We start from the raw sequence: 19522 nt of genomic DNA, 5'->3' as shown, positions 1-19522 counted from the left end.
TGTTTATTGTCATTCTTAGCCAGTGTATTCACACGGAGTACCTTACCCAGGCAGCGACGGGAGTAAGATACGAGGAAGCTGTAACCGTTGTAGATGCAGAGTTCTTTCATGCACAATTTTCGTGGCTGCCATACGAGTAAGAGACTTCGCGTTTACGGATCCTGGTTGGCACCAATGAAGGATATCCTTACTCATCCAGGATGGAGGGTGTTTGTTTGCTTGCTGTATCCATTGCCTCATGGCGGCGGGATCCTCGGTGAAGAAAACTCCGACATCCACCGCGGTCCCATGAGCAGATCATCTTCATCCCAAAACCATGCCGGTCCATGATCTCGATACAGGATCACAGGACAATAGTCACGCGTCAAACATGCGGTCGTGAAACTCCAGACTCACCAGGTAAGGTAGAAGTTGTCAGTGAGGCATCTGAACCCCAACGCCAAAATCATTATTGCTCTGCTCAGTCATTTTATCTAGAGCACCATAAGTAGCCATCTTGGCTGAGCCCCAAGCCGATTTTGGGGCTCAGCCGATATAATGGAGCTGAGATATAGTGCCGGCACAAATGCAGCCTCTTTGGAGTTGCTGGTTCTTCTGTGGTCGATATCCTAGAGATGGACGATCTAGATCTTCAACTACTTGTCCGCGACGTTGTGATTCACCAGCCGCATCCAAATTTGGAGCATGATCGTATCCGTTTCGACAATTAAGAATTTCCATTTACGTTTGGGGCCCGAGGCGTTCATGGTTGGCGTCAGTGGAGCTCTGTGACGGTTGACCAGACATCAATGTCATTGTGGGCTGTAAGAACAAAGGCAATAATTACTGCTGTGGTACCGGATGCTTGGGAACTTGTTTTCTGCCAAGAAGTGTCAAAGAAGAGAGCGCAGCTTTCCCACTGATTCGGTCAGTTGGTCGTAGTCCTCATCCGAAGCCTAGCAATCACTTTCTTGGCTTGAGATTGACAGGAGGAAAACCCCCTCCTAGAATGTGTCCAATAACCGAGACCCGTTAAGCCATTGCGATGCGAGTTAGACGATGGCCAGTGCTTCTTGTCGGTTTCTGCCATCAGACGATACGAGCTGTTAGGTAGTTGCTGACTTGCTATAGATTGGACGAGTCAAGACGGGATGACTTGACTGTTTCTTCGACTGGCATCCCGACGGGCGGCAACCAGGTCCCCTGACCCGTGTTGCGGAATCGCGGAAGGAGAGATCCCTGCGACTCCACTCTTAAAAGGTACGTATCTGCATCTTCGGTGCCCTGGCACCCTGACATCCTGGCTACCTTGATCCAGATTAGGTTAAGTGGGTAACGTGGGATCGAATGCGCCCCTGGATGGGAAGGAAAAGGGGGTGGATGAAAGAAGGTGTGAGATTGAGTCGCTACTTCCAGTTCAGAGGCCGTAATCCTGTGCCACCTTCCTGCTGTTCAACATTCGATGTTTCCCGCCCACGTTCATCTGACACTGGCAACTGTCTCATTGCCCAAAAAAGAGACTGCCGCCGCCTATCTACCTAATCAACAAGGTACCAAGCTACCTACGAATAGGCGGGCTTCCTCCCCTTCCTTCCGTCAGCGGAATCCAGTGGGAGTAAGGTACATCCCGAGGCCTAACACAGGAACGTCTAGTGTGTATCCGTCCCATTCTCCGAATCCCCCGGCGGCCACACCGTCCACAAATACAAGAATAAACTCGAACTGAACCACGCTACCAACGACACGGTAACGAGCCTCGCCCGTCGCCAACAGACGTAAAGATGCGGTCGGTTGGGGGCGACTAAACCTAAATCTTTGAAGATATCCAGCTGCTTCGGTATCGCATCACACTATCCAGTTCAGCCTTGGAAACCGGCATGGGAACTGTGTACCGACCTGCAGTTCGTGGAACACATCGCAGCAAGTTTCTTTTCACTTTTCGATCCAGCATACGGCAAGGCGCTCCCCAGGCTTCTGACGAACACCTGGAGGTCACATTCCCCCGCTCTAGACACAACTCCCTGCTCTCAGCTACGGCTGGGGGTGCAGTTCTTGTTTCGACCTGGCCAACTCTCTCAAAACTTTCTCCACTTTGGCGCTGCAGGCGCAGATTGCCCGGTTCATATGAGGTATCTGACCAGCTCGCACTCGGTCGGAGCTTTGCTATCCGTATCATCTCCGCCATCATCTGCTGTCGTCGAGCCGCCTACACTTCGGGATAGCTGAGGCCATGCAGGTGTCATTATTGGCAAATGCTGACCACCACCTAGGAAGTCTGCATTAGCATGGTGCTCGCCGAGACAACCTTATCGGCCGGAAACTTGGCACTTGATCGATGCGGTTCTCATCCTCGGCAGAAGAATGCGGGTGATCATGGCCTCAACGTACTTGGAAGCAGTCAAAAATCGAATGTCTGGACGCACTGGTCGGCTTTCTTTGTGATGATACCACCAAATGAGTATTTTTATTGGGACGTATATACTTGCAACGGGCTACAAAACAGCCGGTCGACCGCGATGAAGCCACAAATAACTAGAGCGACAAAAATCTCGACTGAACCGCCCCCACGGTTACTCGTTCACCACCCTCAAATGAGTCCAACGACTCAGTTGCCGGGAACTGTCCCAAACGCTGATCAACTCTATTTGAGTCGACTAGATACTTGGCCCGGTTCAATAGCGCCAGCCAAAACCAGCAGCGTTGGGCGAGGCCACGGCCAGCCTCGACAGCCCCGACAAGCCGCAAGCCACTTCCTGTGTCGCCTTACCTCTTCCTCTTGCGTCGATAATACCAACGCCTCCTGCCTCTCTACATGGTATGGGACGCTTCTCTCGACCATGACTGCAGTGTATGCTTGGACCTGTTCTTGGGGTTGCAATCTGGTATAGTGGCCAAGCCAACCAATGCCAAGCTGGTCTTTCTGTCAGATGTGCAGGAGCTGACAGCCATCGTAACGGCACGTATGCATACAATGCATGACGATGTTACTTAGGAACCTCGTATCCAAAACCCATTCTCATAGCTCGCGGGGTCTTGGATGGCCTCTCCGTCACGATACAGGTGGTAGCATTGGCCGAATTGCATAAAGCTGGCCAAGAAAATTTGCAACCAAGATCCAAAAAGTCCAGTGTCGACGACTGAGACAAGTAAGACAATCCGTGCGTTCTTCATACCCATACTGTCATCTTTGACGCTGTTGACATGGCTCGGAGAGATTTGTCCAAACGAACCTGGGCGTACTCTTGACTTTCCGTCTCCGCCACTCATCAATGTCTCTGAGCTTGTCTAGCCTTACATCAATTGCCGCCAATACCTACTAAAGTTTTCTCACTGCCGACTTGAACCAGTCAAAGTTACGGACACTATGTGGTAATTGCCTGCAGAGCAACTTGACCAACAGCCGAGTCCCAGTGGTTTGGGAAAGCACTCGGCGGCGTCGAAGGTGGCCAGCGCCACCCTTGCTGGTTCACAGCGAGGGCTTGAGGTGCCGTAGCCCAAGACATCGGGACGACAAGTTGCGTTCTTTGCTCTCATGTTCTGGGCCAGCATTGCCTTTCTTTGCCTGCCGGTCAACGGCCATGACTTCCATTTCGGGAAGCAATGTTTGCCGATGCTGACGTGCTGCTTCCTAGCGGTTACCGCCAAATATTGAGGACCCAGAGAGAAAAGCCCTCTTGGCTCAGCTTTTGCTTCCACAATGCATCTAGCGCTGGGATATGAGACGGCCATGGCCGACGTCCCCCGACATTTTAACATTAGGCCTACGCGGAACCCCGCCCTACTACTCCGTACGCCGATGCCTTATCTTTGGACTGAGTCGGCCGGAAGCTCCCAAGAGTCTAATCCAGAGTCGCGGATTTTGGAAACGGGATCTATCAGCTCCTCCCTTCGACGGTTCGACCCCTGACTAGTGGCTCTGTCCGCAAAGCTGTGCTCTAGAATTGTTGGCATCGCTAGCCCAAACAATAGTCTGTTTCCTCCTCTCAGCTCTCCACACTAATCACTCACATCTTCAGCCTCCAAACGCTGTTTGATTTCCGCCAAACGCTACCAAATGGAAAATTCTCGCCACTGGTGAAATATCAGATTCGTGATTGACAACAGCGATGAAGTCTGCAGTGTGGATCACTCACTCTGACAGATGTGCAGGCCTCTTGGCAACAGTCGGCTTTTGGCCCATCCGAACTCGAGCTCTCGCACAGACTGCGGAGTTAAACACAGGCAGCTCTACTTGTAATCCATCTTCTTGCGAGTTGAAGGGTTCGTCCGAAGACTGGTCCACTTGCCAAGTGCCACCATCGCCACCCGAGCGCTCCTGAAGCTTAGATCTCGCCCACGGTCCCTTACCTACTTGATTGAGCCTCGAGGGATGATTTGATCACGGACCTGCACTGGCTTTCTAATGGATCCTCATTTCCACATTGCCAATCAATTGCACATCCTCGATAAACCCTTGATGGACTGCTATCGGACCTTCTACGCAGCAGAACTCCATGGGCTCCGACAGCCTGCTCTTCCTGCATCCGCACTGCGTTGGCATATTTGCCAAGCAGCAAAAGTAGAAGCCATTTCTCTCGGCATGAGATCTCGTGGTGATACCAAGCTTTGTGGCATCAGACTGGGAGCCCTGTGCTGGCTTCAGGTGCGGGGGAAGCTTCGAGTCGATTGCGAAAGTGCTTGGGAGCGGCCATTGGTGTACGCCACGATAATAAATGTATTCGCTGTTTGGCACGAATTTATCGAACTTAAAGAGCGCATGATGTCCCCGTCGATCGAGCAAATTGTACGTGTGCGACAACAGAGGGATATCATTAGTTGACCGACTCCGACCGCCTTGTCCAACGAACAGGTTTCCGAGTGTCACCAGCGTACAAAGTGCTTGACCGCGACTTTAAAATAGCCTTCTTCGACAACACAAAACGAGTCCGAGGCGCCATCCTGAGACAGAAACGGATGATGTCGCGGGAAGCTCAGCCGGGCAATATAGACCAGCCATCTTTTCGAGTCCCAATGTCTTGCCGGCTGTGACGGCTACGAAAGACCAGAACGCGATCCCCGACAGCCAAGTCTACAGACCATTACACCTTTAAACAAACAAGACACCCTAACACACCGTTGGACGACCCGCAGCCCTACCGATGTCACCAGTCTGGGCGCAGTCACATCCGGGGAGAAGAAACGGTCCCGATGACCACGGCCGAGTAACGCAGGTGCGGTGGCCTACTTCGATACCGACAAGAAAGGAACCGGGAGCTATCTGCGCCAATTCTGCTGGCGGGCGGGGACCATCAATTAATTCGGTTATGTCAAAGGAATGCGGCGAGTAGGGCTTCGAGAACTTTGTAATACCTCGAGCTTGAGGCAAAGCAGCTGCTCGGAGCTACGTTACGTGCAGTAGGCGGCGGGCTTTGACGTTGGCGGGCCCATTTCAGGTCTCCGCGATCAAATCCTTTTTTTTTTTTTTCACCCGCAGCCGTTGTAGATCTGCCAACGTAAGAAAAGGAAGGCAAAAGGCCCCAGCGGCGGTCTCGATCTCAGGCAAGCCTACTAGCTCTACTAAAAACGACGCGAACAGAAAAAGTAAAGGGAAAAAGGCCAGTGTTTTTTTTTTTTTTTTTTTTTTTACTGATAGATCAACGTCGTCTTCAAAGTGGAAACGCGGAGTCCCCTTGCCTTTGGGAATCATGCAAGGGCTCACGCTTGGGGAAAAGGTTATCTCGTTGGCAGGGCTTCTTTCTCGGGAATGTTGTGAGACATTTCTGTTTAGAGGATCTCTCGGACCCAATTCGAGGATGGTCCCTTGCCGATCTCGACGTTCTTGTAGTTTCTGACACAAGAGCCAATCGATGATGATCAAGGTTCTCTTAGTGCCGATTTCGTGGAGAGAGGACTTCGATTGATCGTCCGCTCATTCGCCGACATCTTTGCTTGTTTTTCTGAGACATGTGTGCTTGGCAGGGAACTCATGCGCATGCACATGGGCAATTCAGCGCTCTGGCAGAGTTCCTGTTGCCATACGAGCATCACAATGGGTGACATCGCACTATCGCGACTACTTCAATGCTAATCTGCCAGGCTTACCGCGGGATCTCTGTCTCGAGGCACAAGAAGTCAACATAAACCTCGAGACTGGCAAAAGCCAATGTGAGGTCTCTTATAGAACATCAGATGCCTTCCTTGTCTCACTACACTCAGATGCTTCCTCCCTTCCTCTCAGTGCGGGACTGGGAGCTCGTCCCGAGCGCCCCGAGGCTAACTTCTCCCTTGCCTTGGTATTTAGACAAAACTGGTTAAAAAGTGAATCAAAATATTTCTTCACTGTATAATTCCAGAAGCAAGAAAAGAAAGTCCCGGTGTGAATCGACTGCAGAGACAATCGTCAGCGCAACGATGTCTTGCGTCGCCGCTGACTTTGCTCGGTAGGTTTGTGGAACGAGTGGAACGACTGACACCTGAAATTCTCTTTCGACGTCTTGTGACCTTTTCCAACTACAGTACTGCGATGCTTTGGGTTGTCGGGGGGGAAAGGGACAGAATTCATATCTCAACGTGATACGGTGCCGCTGCTCGGGACGGTAATCTGATTGCATCAAAACCACTCTCCTTCTTCTTCCTCTCAATGGTATTCGTGAGAAGTGGTCGTATTTACGGCTGCCTGGAGTTTGGGATTCAGTTGTCGAGTTTGGGATTTAAATTGCCTACGAATGAAGTCTCTGGGTAACACATCTAAACGGGTGTTCAAGTTTCTAATGTACTTACCTAGAGCTCACTCGCGCGGCCTCGCCATCTTGATGACTTCTATCCGGTACGTATGGGTTAAGACTTTGTATCAACAAGTAAACACCTCAGCACCTATGTACCCGTTGCTATTTGTATTTCTGGTCGATAGATGTCAGTAGAAAGAGTTCTTTTAACTCTACGATTGCGAGAACATTTGCAAGTCACATTGAAATGGACGAGTCTCGCGATATCTGATTATTAGTTCACGGAGGGAACGAACTGGGTCTTCCTAACAGCATTACTAGTAGTAGCCGAAGGGAGTACGAATATTCAGGGTAGATTTCTTTTACGGGGTCAGAAATCGAGTGGACTAGTAGTCGAAATTCAGAGTATACACTTTTCTAACATAGATATCGTAGGCCCAAGACACCAAGGAAGCTTATTTAACAACTTGAAGAGACCCAACCTCGGATAAGAGAAACAATACAACTTGTAAAAGTCAAAAGAATGATGTGATATCGACCCAGCAGGGAAGAATGTCCCCTCCCAAAGGGAGATATGCCACCTCTATCCCCCTTTCCAGAATTCCAACGACCAACTTATGCACAGGCAGCAGTGGCATCAGCAGTAGCAACAGGCGCGCTCCCGCTGAACATACCAGTACCGCTGGGCATTCCGCCAGAACCACTGGGCATACCGCCGCTGAGCCCACCATCCTCAGACTCTCCCTCGACAGCAACACCGCCAGCCTCCGTAAGCGCAAAGTCGTAGCTGGTCTCGTAGGACGCGGAGCGGTTGACCCCAATGGTGATCCAGCCGAACAATCCCTCGGCGACGTCGTCGCCCAGGTAGGCGTAGTCGAAGAAGGGGTCCGAGTCGGCGTTGGAGCCCAGCTGGCTCGTGACGACGTGGTCGTCTGCGTTGAGGGTCACGTCGACGGTATTGAGGGTGTAGGGGTAGAGGGACTCGACTTCGGTGATGAGATCTTGGTCCCAGAAGAGTTGGCCGATGTGGGCTGCGTGGGAGGAGGAGAGGGTGTTGTTTGGGAGGACTGTTGCGTCGAGGAAGGCGACCTGTGTTGGTGGTGTTAGTCAGGAGTCTTTCTGGTATGGGAATGGTCATGGAATGGGGGCTGTGAGGGTTCTGGAAGGAGAGAAGACTTACCATGTGGTGATGGGTGGCGCGACCGTCATAGTGACCAGGGAACTTGGTCGTAAACTGCACCACACCATCGGCGTCCGTCTTCTGGATGCCGCGGAGGAATGCCTTGTCCAAGTTGCTGGCGTCATTGACGTCCCCGTTCATGGAACTCTGCACGCCAGAGTAGACACCCGTAGCATTGCAGTTCCACAGGTCCCAGTACAAGTCCGTAATAGGCTCGCACGTCTCGACATCGATAAATTGCCCATCGAGAACGATATCAACGCCCTCCTGGTCGTCGCGCAGGTCAGCGCGAAGATGCTCGCCCTTGACCCAGAAGGGCCCGATCTCGCCCTCCGGGTCGAGGATGCAGGTGTGGTTGGAGCCAAAGAGGTCCGCCGAGGGGGACGAGGTGTCGATGCCGACGTGGGAGGAGGTGAGGTTGTGACCTACGCCCGCGCTGTCGGTGGCGCGCTTGCGGATGGCGCGGTGGTAAGCGATTGCGTCCGCGCGGCGGACGAGGGCGCGGGCTTGGAGGTCGCGGTAGACTTTGGAGGAGGAGCAGGCTTCGAGGCCGCGGCGGGCGAGGCCGTGGTGGGCGTGGCGGGAGGCGAGGAGGGATGGGTGGTCTTCTTCGTGGTGGCCTGGGTGGGCGGTGCCGAGGAGAGCGGAGGTGAGGACGAGGAGGACGGAGGAATGCATTGTTAGCTTGTTGTTGTTGTCTCTGAGAAAAGAGTGATGGTTTTGTTGTGTAAGTGAGTGAGTGAGAGTCGTGAGAACTGTGAAAGAGAGTCTAAGTTTGGGAGATTGTTCTGTCTGATGCTTCCCAATGCCTTGGTTGGTGATGTTCTATATTTCTTCTCTCGTCGAGGGCGATTCGACGTTCCTTATATGTTTCCATCTCGTTCAAGAGACCTCTCTCCTATCCCGTTACCTCCCACTTTGGCGATGCTCGCCTCTGCGTTGTTTGCCAACTCGTCACCCGTCGTCGTCACTACATTTCCGCTCTCCATCGATAAATGTTCGTCCACTTCTTCCAAAGTGGACTTTGGAACCTTGTCATGGTTCCGGATGAACTCCCGCCGCATAGGAAGCAAAAAAACACTGCCCTTTCCTGACGTTTGCAGATCTCCATTGTTTACCCCCTTCACAGAGAAATACGTACGCACATAGTAATGCCTGATCCACATCCTTACTGGATCTCACTGCCTACCTTAACCTACACACCGCGGAGACGTTCAGACGAGCCACGGCCATGCAAGCCAATAAGCTCTCATGCTTACCTACGACAACCAAGCTTTTGGCGGGGGGACGGGGACGGGAGCAAACGTCACCCTGCCCCCCTGGCGTCTTGGCAGGAGGGCTGGATTTCGCAAGGAATCTCGCATCGCGAGAGCGTTGCCGCGTATTAGAGCATACTATTCGATCCCACCGTCCAAGTATACCTTGAATGTTGACATGGGTGTCCCTTCCCGGGACCACCCCCACCTGGAGAGAATTACGAATTGCCATCGCGGAAATGCCGATTGGCCATCCGCACGGCAGGCCTGGGCAGTGATGAACTTTCGGATCCGAGTGAGGTAATAGTCGGCTGGACAGCCGGCGCTCTGCCGGAGGCTCGAAGTCGGGAAATGTGGGGTAAATTGTGGAGGGGCGGGAAGGGGGCAGCGGCCGGCATGTGGGAGCCGTGGCCCGTTACGACAAGCTCTACAGAGGTACATGGCCCAACAACGAATAGGGAGCCTCATTACACGCGTCTTTCTAGTGACTATACAACACTTCTGTACAGTACGGATGGTCTTCGGGGATTTTTGTAGATTCGGGGTCCGACGATACCGCGGAAACCCTGGATTCCACGGACGGTTGGACCCATGGAGACCCAGCATCTTGTTTCTAGCGCAATTCTTCTTTCTCTTTAGGAATATGTTTCCACCCGATCACCGGAACGCTAGCCCTACGCTGTGGGTCGAGTGCGAGTGACAAGGGTAAATACAGGGTCCCCCGTCTCCACGGCGGAACATGCCCCAATCATCTACGAGGAAACGGATACCAAGCGACTTCTAAGTAGGTAGGGATACGGACTACGAGTACACTTATGCCTTTGTCTTTTCCCTCCGCTTCTCAATCTTTGCAAGCTCCGCATCAATCTTCTTGAAACTCCAGCTCTTCCAGAAGGGAGGATACAAGAAGGGGCGGAGGTCGAATCTATTGTCGTCGGGCGCTATTCATGGACCAGTCAGTGACTTGCTAAATGGGGTGGAACAGAGAGCAAAGCGGATGCGGGTGCTGCCATACAGTAGTCATTGCAGTGAAGAGCCGGTGTAAGCGTCGTCATCTTGTGTCCTGTTCACCCAGTTAGAACCACCAAACGGCAGTCATCCATCTCGGTTTTCCAAGCAGGACTCACTGTTGATGGCATAAAAGTGGAAAAACTTCTTGACCTTATCGGCTGTCTGACTAGGCTCGTACGCAGGAGCATCATCATCGGGCCCGCGCTTGCGGTCTACGCTCCAGTCGTGGACGAGACGTTGGAACATGCCATACGGCCCAAGCTTGTTCACCTTGCGGAGGCGGCCCATAATGGTCAGCTCCTGGTAGGTCATACCCATGTCCACCTCGTCGCTCTGTACATAGGTCTCTGAGATGGGTTCCTAATGCGTTGTGATCACGTAAGTTGGCTGTTGTCCCCGCAAAGTGTTTTCCAAGACAAGGGAGGATTGGTGCATGAGTTGAGCCGCAGCTCTTGCGCGTTCAGCGGGGCTTGAGGGGCTAGCGGGTTATCACATACAAGCTCTGCGGTCGGGACCGCCGTTAGGAAGTCGTGGAGACATGGGATGTTGAAGTCCTTTTCGGCCCACGCGATGAAGCGTTTGAGGTCGGCCTTGTCGATGGAGCCAATCGGGTTGATATCCGCGCCTGGTCGTAATAAGTGTCAGTCAAGCATGGAGTTAAGGTAGACTTCCTCCGTTGGTATAGAGTCGTCATGCAGTCTTTTCTCCCCTGCTCGCACTGGCAATGATACCAGGGAGTGGGCAGGCTGTGGGATACCAAAACAATTGCAAATGGGGTCTCCGAGACATGTAGACAACCTAGTCCAGACTCCTCTTAAAGTGATGTGGGGTACTAGTTCCCGTGGATAGAACGTATCGGGATGAAAGCTTACTGGAACAATCATATCTAAAAACTGGTCAGTATGAGTCATTTCACTTCTTCATATTTGGATCACTGACTTGGTGAAGTAGCCTCTGAGAGACTGCAGCGGTTGTTAGTTGACATTTAAAAGCGGATAAACGTGGGTATCAGAAAGCAAACGCACCTCTCCAACATTTGCACTGCCCAAAACAAGCAGACCGCCACCGCCTGGTCGTCCACGGGCTGTGGGAAGAAGCTGTCCAAACTCGTACGCGGTCACCATGCGGACCCTCGCTTGGATACACTGCAGCGTCAGGTTCTCCTGGTTCGTCCCGCCCTCGACCTTGAACCTCGGCTCAAAGTTGAGTGCTGTGACAGCGAGGCTCTTCTGGGCGTTGTAGACGTCGTCAATGTCGAGGTTTATGTGGTAGCTACCAATGGCCTCGGCGAGGTCCTTGGCGCGCTGACGCGTCTCGACGGAGCTCTGCGTCTTCATGCCCATGTAGATGGTTGAGAAGATTTGGTTGCAGAGGGCCTGGGGCGTCTTGGGGAGTACGCCTTCGCCGTCGTACTTTGCGAGACGCTTGACGTCCTCGATTACCTGGGCGTTGCCTTCTTCGACGGCCTTCATTACGATGCGACACATGGAAAAGACGATTGCTGGGAAGGGGTGTTAGTGGCAACTGTTTTCAGGGGTAACTGAAGAAAGGAGAGAGACGTACTCGCTGTGGCGCAAGAGTCGATCCCTCCACTAAGGGGTACCAAGTAGCCTGCAGTACCAGACCTGCGGAGATACTAATCGGGGGGAATTGGGTTAGCCGGGCATGTAGAAAAGGGGTACTTGGTCCATCTCACATCCCAGAGGTAGCAGCCAGCACACAGAGCAATCTCCTCTTCGACCGAGTAGAACTTGGGCTTGATAGGGGGCGAAGGGGTGGTCATGATATCCGCGTCTTCGTCCTCGGAGCTGAGCTCGAAAGCAGTCTGGATTCGTTGATACTTGGCATCAGACCGCGCAGCCTGGAAACCGCGAGAGATGGCGGAGCGGTATGCGCGAACTTCCTCAAGGTCGACAGTAGCCGTAATGACCTCGACATCGTTCAAGCTGAACTGCGATCCCTGGGCCACGACGTCTCCATTGACCAAGATCATGGCGGAGCCGTCGTAGTACAGCCTGTCGCCGTCGCAACCTTGCTGATTGGCGTAGAGGTAGATGCCGCCGCACTTGCGCGTGGCTTCCATGATGAGCTGGAGACGGGTGTCGAGCTTCTGCAGGGTAAAGTGCGAACCGCTGGAGTTGGTGATGATCTCCACGCCGTCGAGGCTCATTGCAATGTGCGGAGCGTTGGGCGTGAAGAGCTCTTCCTGTGGACGAGCGTGTCAGCTCATCTTTCAGGGCCATCGAAGCATCTAGCCAACGTGGTCTCCAATAAACTCACACAGGTCTCCGCGCCAAAGCACGTATCGGGAGTCGAAACCACAGCGTCACCAAAGATAACGTGGGTAGACCCCTGAATATCCTGCAGGATCCGGGGCAGATGGTACTCCTCCGTCTGTCTGGGATGCATCCAGGGCGTGAAGTGGCGCATCTCACGGTAGTTACCATCATTAGCGAGCCACATCTTGGGCCTAATCATCAGGATCTTGCCGTCGAGGCAGAGGACTCGGCAGTTGAAGCGCTGGTTGCGGTGCTGCACGGGCATGCCGATGTCGAGGAGAATGCCGTGACAGGTCTCGTCGAGCAGGATACGGCGGAGCATCTCGAAGCAGTGCAAGTAGAGATCCTGCTCGAGAAGGTGGTCAAGACATCCGTAGCCACATATCTCTAGTTCCTGTGGTGGTGTTAGACTCTAGCGAGGACTTGCGACCAAGTTGTTGCTTGTGCTGCGTCGCATTTCACAACTCAAAATACTTACGGGACCGACACGTAGGCGAGCTCCAGCTTCCTTTGCCTTTTGAATGCTCTCAACAATACGAGCAGCATTTCCTTCCCACTGTACGTGATCCTTGTCAGCGTCTGCCTCTTACGAATAGCTGAGGGGTTATTTTTATGCCAACTATGTAAGTTGCGCAAATCTTACGTCCAATGCCCACTGGTTCAGCGAACAAGTCGCGACAGTGATGAGGTGCCCCATGTTGGCCAGCCTGACTTATTTGACCCCGAATTTGCGTTAGTCAGTTGATGTTGATGAGCAGATTTGCGACGCATAGCATCTCACCTCCAGATGTATAGGTACAAACTTGGCGGGAGTTAGTATAAGAGGAAATCACCGCGGGGTATGAGATGAGTCATCCAAAGGTCGGATGAGTTCCTAAATCTTCTCTCCTGCGGGGAAAAACTGTCATGAGATTATCCCGATGCTCAGAGTCTTGTCTCCAAGACGTTGAAAAGACCTTGAAATCTTTTCGTGTCGACTTACTCGGAGAAGTCTCGGATAGGTGGAAGCTTGACTTGAGACGAACAAGAGCTTTGAACGGGCGGGAAGCGTTGAACCCCTCGTGCGCTATCGGATGTTAGCGACACAGCACCGGGAGCCCGGCCGCCCTAACGCCGGTTATCTACCTTTCCCCAGACTTTGTCACTAACACAATAGCTACAATCTCGTGTCTTGTGTAACGTTGGAATTACAAACCCAAGCCGATGGCAAATAGTTGATCGACTTGCTCAAGAATCACAAATGACCATTACAGTTATCTGCAGTTACATCTCATATGAAAGACAATGAGAGATAGGCAGGGTATCTACATCCCTGTCGAACCCCCCCGCTATGGAACCCCAGCACTGACACTCCGGCGCCGCTGCACTGGCTGCCACACATGCTGACCAGTGACAGATGTCGCTGACAATCGGCCGGCCGAGCTCTCCTCTCCAAACCTGCCCCGGCATGCCGCCTAAATCGCCTCGGCTCAAAAAACATCCCAACCACGGGCCCGACTCCAAGTCTCGTAACCTACAGCCTTACCAATCCGACGATACCCTCAAAAAAGCAAACGACAGACGAACCTCACCGCACGATACCACTCGCAAAAGCCGCCATTCTCTCCCACACGACCCATCGATTGAATCATCACCTCCCCAACCGCGCGCACGCCGCAGCGCAAATGCATAACACCTCTCCAAAATGACCTCTCCATCACCATCACAATCCTCCTCCTCCTCGCCATCAACCCTCCCCTCCTCGCCCTACCCCTACGCCTCCGCCCCAGACATCATCCGCGCCCACCAAAAAGACGCCTACTACAAAGGCCACCTCTCAAACACCCTCACCTCCCTCCACCGCCTCCTCCTCGGCGCCCGCTCCGCACACTCGGCCACCGCCCTCCACAGGCTCTTCGCAGACACCTTATACCTCGGCCTCACCACCCTCCCCGGGAACCGCACCCTCGGCGAGGAATACTGCGACCTCGTCCAACTCCACGTCGGCACCGACGACGACCCCTCGGGCGCCCTCCCGACCCTAGCCCGTCGCGCATCCTACATCGCGACATCCGTCCTCCTCCCCTACATCGCAGGCCGCGCCCTCCCCGCCCTCCGCGCCCGCCTCCGAACTCTTCTCGAACCGTCCTCCTCTTCGAAATCCTCCTCAAAACCAGCATCCACAAAAGAAGCGATAAAAGCCTACCTCTCCACAAACCTCCCCTCCCTAACCTCCGCGGCGCCCCTCCACGCCGCAACCCTCGCAATCTTCTACTTCACAGGAACCTACTACGAGCTCGCCAAACGCGTCCTCGGCCTCCGCTACGTCTTCACCCGCCGCGTCCCCGACTCCCCCGACCGCGCAGGCTACGAAGTCCTAGGCGTCCTCCTCGTCGCCCAGCTCGCCGTGCAATCTTACCTGCACATCCGCTCCACAATCTCCGATCTTTCCTCCCAAGCAGCAGCGGCACGCACGCGGTCCAACAGCTCCCTGCTAGACGTCTCCCTCGACGCAAACGCCTACGCAGCCAACACGGGCCTCCTCCTCACCGAGACAGGAACGCCAGGCGGCAACGGCAGCACAAGCAAAGTCGACATCGCCGCCGTCACGCACACGCCCGTCGTTCCCGCAGATGCTGCCTCTTTCAGCGGAGGAGGAGCAGGCGAGCCCGGCGCGCGCTTCGACCTGAGCGACGAAAAGACAATGGCGTACATCTCGGGCGCCGCGCAGAGGAAATGTACACTCTGCCTGGAAGAACTCAAGGACCCGTCCGCGACGCAGTGCGGTCATGTGTTTTGCTGGACGTGTATCGGGGACTGGGTGCGCGAGAAGCCCGAGTGTCCGCTGTGTAGACGGGAGGCTATGGTGCAGCATATACTACCCTTGCGGATTGCTTGATTTCAAGAGTAATGTGACGAAGCGTCAAGGGTCACTTTGCAAATATGATAGTTACGTTGAAAACACTGACCATGTATACGACCTGGCCTATCGTTTCAACTACTAGCGCATTTACAGTTATTGAGAGTGGGGGTTTGTGGCATTTGTACACCTATGGGAATCCTATTGATAATGGACACACAGGCTCGGGACGGGGAACCTCTGATGAACGACCCAAATGGCGGGAAGCGTTCTGCGTTACCAGATTTTGTACGAAGGCAAGAAGATGAACAAGATATATATATATACCATAGAACTGAGGCCACACAACTTCAACCCTCCTTTCTCTTCTTTCCCCCATCATCATTAACTCTCCTTCAACCCCGACCAGCAGTTCCTCCTTGAACACAGGTAAAGAGGAAAAAGACGGAAAAAAAAGGTAATTCTGAATTCGCCTAGTCGAAACCTCGTACGTACCAAACACGCCCAAATGGCTCGATGAATAGGCTCGAAGACCATCCAAGAACACGTGGACGTGGGTTTGGACGAAGGGGCAACGACATGGTTATCCGGAGCAAATGGGAATAAGATAAGGAGACCGAAGCGTCGACCAAAGAAAAGAGTAATATCCGATATTTCACGGCCAAGCCCCCTCCCCCTTGCCTATCTCCCTTGGTCCGTTTCCCTTCCGGGCCATTGATGGTTTCCGTCCATCTTGTAGGTATCATGTGCCAGAGTGCCTAGCATGGGAATATGAAACAAGAAGCAGATGAAAACAAAAAAAGCAAACAAAATGACGCTCGATAACTCCGTTGTCCTTTATGAGTTTACCCTTGGATATCCCGTCCGAGCCGTAGAGCGGCCAATCCCTCGAGAAGAACAGCATCATTGTGTACACATCGACCAGCAGTCTCAGGCCTGAAAAAGTACAATCTCGCCGCGGTCGTTACGCCTCATCCGCAGCGAGCGCCAGAGCTCCTTCTCTTCTGAAAGCTTGCCGAGGCCGTCTCCGGAGGAACTGCGCTCGCGGTGGAAGCGCTTGAGGGCCTTGTTCATGCTGCAACCGCGCTCACTCTCGGGGCCCTTGTTGATAAAGGACAGGAACAGGTCGGCGCGCGGGCGGTAGACAACCATCTGGCCCTCGTCGTCACCATCCTCTCCCTTCTTGCTGTCGCGGGAACCGGGTCGATACTCGATCAACTTGGGAGCCTTCTCGCCGTCTGATCGGTGACGGCTGGAGGAGTGCTTCTTGACGGATGAGGAGACCTTGCGCTTCTTGGTCTTGGTCTTGGTGCCGTTCATGTTCAACAAACCCATGAGGTTGCTGCCGATACCGCCCTCCTTCTTGTGCTTGGAAGACTTGGTCTTCTTCAGCGGGCTAGCTGGTGCGGCGACGTCGCCTCCGGAGAATTCTGGCGAAGGGGGAAAAACAGGTCGCGACATCATGCGGTTCAGACCGCCCGTCAGGCCGGAGTGAGCCAAGGTTGTAGGAGGTGCGTCGACCATCATTTGGTCAGTGTCGACATGGAGACGCTTGCGCTTCTTATCCTTCTTCTCGCTGCCGTCCTTCTTTCTTCGCTCGTGCTTCGGAGCTGGAGTCTCAAAGCCCTGGGGAATGGCCCCAGTGCCGTACTGTACGAGGGCGCCCGGATCCTCATCAACCATTGCTCCTTCATCGTCCAGATAGGCCTCGGCCTCGTACTCGTAGCGCACCAGCTGTGTCTCCTCGTTCGGCTCCTTGGCACCCAGGGCAGACGCATTCGGCGTCGCGGATGGGTCGAGAAAGTCAAAGACGTTGACGTGACCCTCGGCAGCTGAGGGAGGTGTTGGTGCTTCGGGGAGAAGGTCGGCGGGGGAGTTGCCATTATCGCTAGCCTCGTAGGGGAAAGATTCGAACTCGGCATCGGGGACGTCCTCGACGTACGCGTGTTGAGCCATGTCGTGCTGGGGGGCGAACGCCTGGTTGTTGTTCGTTTTGCTCTTCTTATTGTTGTTCTTTTCCTTGTAGAGAGCGCCTTGGTATTTCTGGGCCTCGCTCATACAACTCTTTTCGCCGTCGAGTCAGTGTCATAATTCATAGAAGTGACTACAATAGCCAGTGGGAGCTGATGCTACTTACCGTGTGGCTGCGATATTCAGTTCCAGGGAAGTAGACCATGCAATCGATGCAGGTGTAAGTGGCGCCTCGACAACGGTTTCTGTGGGGATCGAGCTTCTTCTTGGTCATAACATCACCACAGTTCTGTGGTGGAGGAAGAAGAAGACAGGTCAGTTATGTTGCGCAGGAAGTATTCGAGAGGTTATTGGATTCTGTTGTGTTTGGAGAGGGGTGTATGGTATTGTATGGCTATGGTCTGGGAGGCGAGGGAGGGACGGGACGAGACACTGGCTATTAAAGACGGCATCCAAAGGGGAAGTGGAGGGGGGTTTGCTTCTGTTGTTGGAGGGGTGTGTGTCTGGCGATGTCTTGCCATGTGTGGGAGGTGTGGTAGGTGTGGTGTGAGGATGTGATGTCAGGCCCCCGAGTTTATAATAAGACGACATGGGGATCTTCGGGGGGGGGATACCGACGGGGGGAGGTACGGAGAGGTAGGTAGTAAAGGGGGACCCTGGAAGACGGGATCATGGGGAAGGGAAATGGAAGGAAGAGAGAGATACGGAACGAGAGAAAGAGGGCGGCGACGGCTTACCTCACACGAAAAGGACACCATGGTGAAGGGAGCGACGCTGTATGATGATGCGTTGGCCTTGCGATGGGAGTCTCTATTGGGCGCGAGGGTTGGGCAGAAAAGGGTTCTGACTGGATAGCGTTTTTTGACGGAGGTGAATGGGGAGGGTCGATATGGGAGGCGACGAGTGCGAGCTTCAGTGTCTTTTGGTTGGGCGGTTGTGGACGGTGGATGGTGGTGTATGTCGGTTTGTGGATTTGCAGAATGCAGAAGCACGACGTCGCCTTACTGGCCGGGACTGATGGGCTCGGGGGATCGTCGAGAAGTGGACTGTAATGCAAGCCGGGACGTGCCTTGTAACCAGGAGAGAGGGGACAGGGCAGAACGAGACCAAGACGGGACTCTCTTTTTGGAGGATTTGGGGAAGAGTCCAAGAGTCTGGGAGCTTTGAAAAGCGGAGTGGTGAGACGTTGGCAGTCCGTCGCGGCTGTGCGAGGAACTAGCGGGTTTGATAGACACAGCCCGAGAGGTGTGTGTGTGTGTGTGAGTTAGAGTGAGAGTGAGAGTGAGATGAGTTGATGAGGTGCTTGGTGGAAGCGCCGCCGTTCGTGTGTGTTGTGGAGTGAGCTGGAGTATTGTTAGGGAATGAGAAGAGATAATGAGATGGCGAGATGATGGGCTCTCTCTCAGTTTCTCGGCTTGGTCGGGGGAAAATGGAGTGAGCACTGAGGAGGAGACCAGAAAGGTTCAAACTTCAGAGTTCAGCTTGAGATATCAGGGGCTCCTCTCCGTGTTGGTTTCGCGTCTCAAATACGCAGCTGTGCCGTCGATCTCCAATGTTGGAATCCCTTATTTGGAGGGGTCCAAGGGGGCGTTTGGTCGGCAGGGGTGGCAGGGGGAATGGAGGGGTGAAGTGTGGTGTTTCGCGCTTCAGGTTTTGTGTTGGAAAAGTAGTAAAGAGAGACCGATGGCAGACTCAAAGTGACAGAGAGAAAGCGACACGGGGAAAAGTGTGATGAGGAACGGGCAGCAGGAACGCAACACAATCTTGTCTGTTCCACAGAAGGAAGCAACTGATTCAGAAACGGTCCGTAGCAATGGAGCGGCAAGAGCGCAAGCAAGCGACTAGTGACTGCAAATTCCTGAACCTCTACTGAATGAGTTCAACCTGAGAAAGTTTGAGCTGAGCTGGGGGCCAGAGTTGGTTGCGCGGGAGTGAAGTGTTGTGGTTATGGTTTTTTTTTTTTTTTTTCTGGGCGGGTAGAGAGGATGGATGGGAGAGAGCTGATGGTGGCGCGCCGAATCGAGGGGCAATGGCGCAGAGACTTTGGTCCTAAAGTTACCCAAATGGCAGATGGCGGCCGTGCTGTGAATTATTGGATTAATGCTGAGATTACTTTGGCCTCTCGTCCGAACCGAATGAAGCTTTGCGCGTGCCGAACAGTTGGATCTCTAGTCCACGGATGAAGTTGGGAGAGAAAAAAATTATCAAGTAAGGTAGAGATGAGTGTGGTTGAGAGCTGGCTGCACTGCAAATTCTACGCAAACAAAGTGGAATCGGCCGAAACTTTTCGCAGCGATTTTTTC

The 19522-nt window shown here is 53.5% G+C and overlaps 5 protein-coding genes across 5 annotated transcripts; 2 read left to right on the top strand and 3 right to left on the bottom strand.

Annotated features, from left to right (window-relative positions):
• Positions 1-1455: 1455 nt before the first annotated feature.
• Positions 1456-3087, top strand: BDP55DRAFT_82263 (uncharacterized protein). Its single transcript, XM_060581240.1, has 2 exons — positions 1456-2108; positions 2250-3087. Exons 1-2 carry the CDS (start codon positions 1857-1859, stop codon positions 2865-2867), a joined length of 870 nt encoding a protein of 289 aa, XP_060431313.1. The 5' UTR covers positions 1456-1856; the 3' UTR covers positions 2868-3087.
• A 4211-nt stretch (positions 3088-7298) lies between these two features.
• On the bottom strand, positions 7299-8541 carry BDP55DRAFT_548968 (Intradiol ring-cleavage dioxygenase; the record flags this gene model as incomplete). Its single annotated transcript, XM_060568888.1, has 2 exons — positions 7299-7772; positions 7864-8541. 2 exons carry the CDS (start codon positions 8539-8541, stop codon positions 7299-7301), a joined length of 1152 nt encoding a protein of 383 aa, XP_060431312.1.
• A 1006-nt stretch (positions 8542-9547) lies between these two features.
• BDP55DRAFT_658931 (carbon-nitrogen hydrolase) lies at positions 9548-13414 on the bottom strand. The gene is made up of 12 exons (XM_060574512.1): positions 13053-13414; positions 12888-12965; positions 12411-12803; positions 11827-12336; positions 11694-11766; positions 11156-11631; positions 11070-11092; positions 11003-11016; positions 10628-10755; positions 10247-10490; positions 10135-10182; positions 9548-10060 (listed from the first exon to the last, which is right to left on the bottom strand). Exons 1-12 carry the CDS (start codon positions 13104-13106, stop codon positions 9933-9935), a joined length of 2169 nt encoding a protein of 722 aa, XP_060431311.1. The 5' UTR covers positions 13107-13414; the 3' UTR covers positions 9548-9932.
• Positions 13415-14123: 709 nt separating this feature from the next.
• On the top strand, positions 14124-15275 carry BDP55DRAFT_511065 (Pex12 amino terminal region-domain-containing protein; the record flags this gene model as incomplete). The annotated part of the gene is made up of 2 exons (XM_060567713.1): positions 14124-14866; positions 15080-15275. Coding segments are annotated over 2 exons (939 nt in total), but the record flags the coding sequence as incomplete, so codon positions are not given.
• Positions 15276-16178: 903 nt separating this feature from the next.
• Positions 16179-17424, bottom strand: BDP55DRAFT_548925 (uncharacterized protein; the record flags this gene model as incomplete). The annotated part of the gene is made up of 2 exons (XM_060568881.1): positions 16179-17312; positions 17386-17424. The coding sequence occupies 2 exons, from the start codon at positions 17422-17424 to the stop codon at positions 16179-16181; spliced, it is 1173 nt and encodes a 390-aa protein (XP_060431309.1).
• Positions 17425-19522: the final 2098 nt, after the last annotated feature.

The sequence above is a fragment of the Colletotrichum godetiae genome (assembly GCF_030913485.1).
Source record: "Colletotrichum godetiae strain CBS 193.32 chromosome Unknown BDP55scaffold_14, whole genome shotgun sequence".
Lineage (NCBI taxonomy): Eukaryota > Fungi > Ascomycota > Sordariomycetes > Glomerellales > Glomerellaceae > Colletotrichum > Colletotrichum godetiae.
This window is presented reverse-complemented; position numbering and strand designations above follow the sequence as displayed.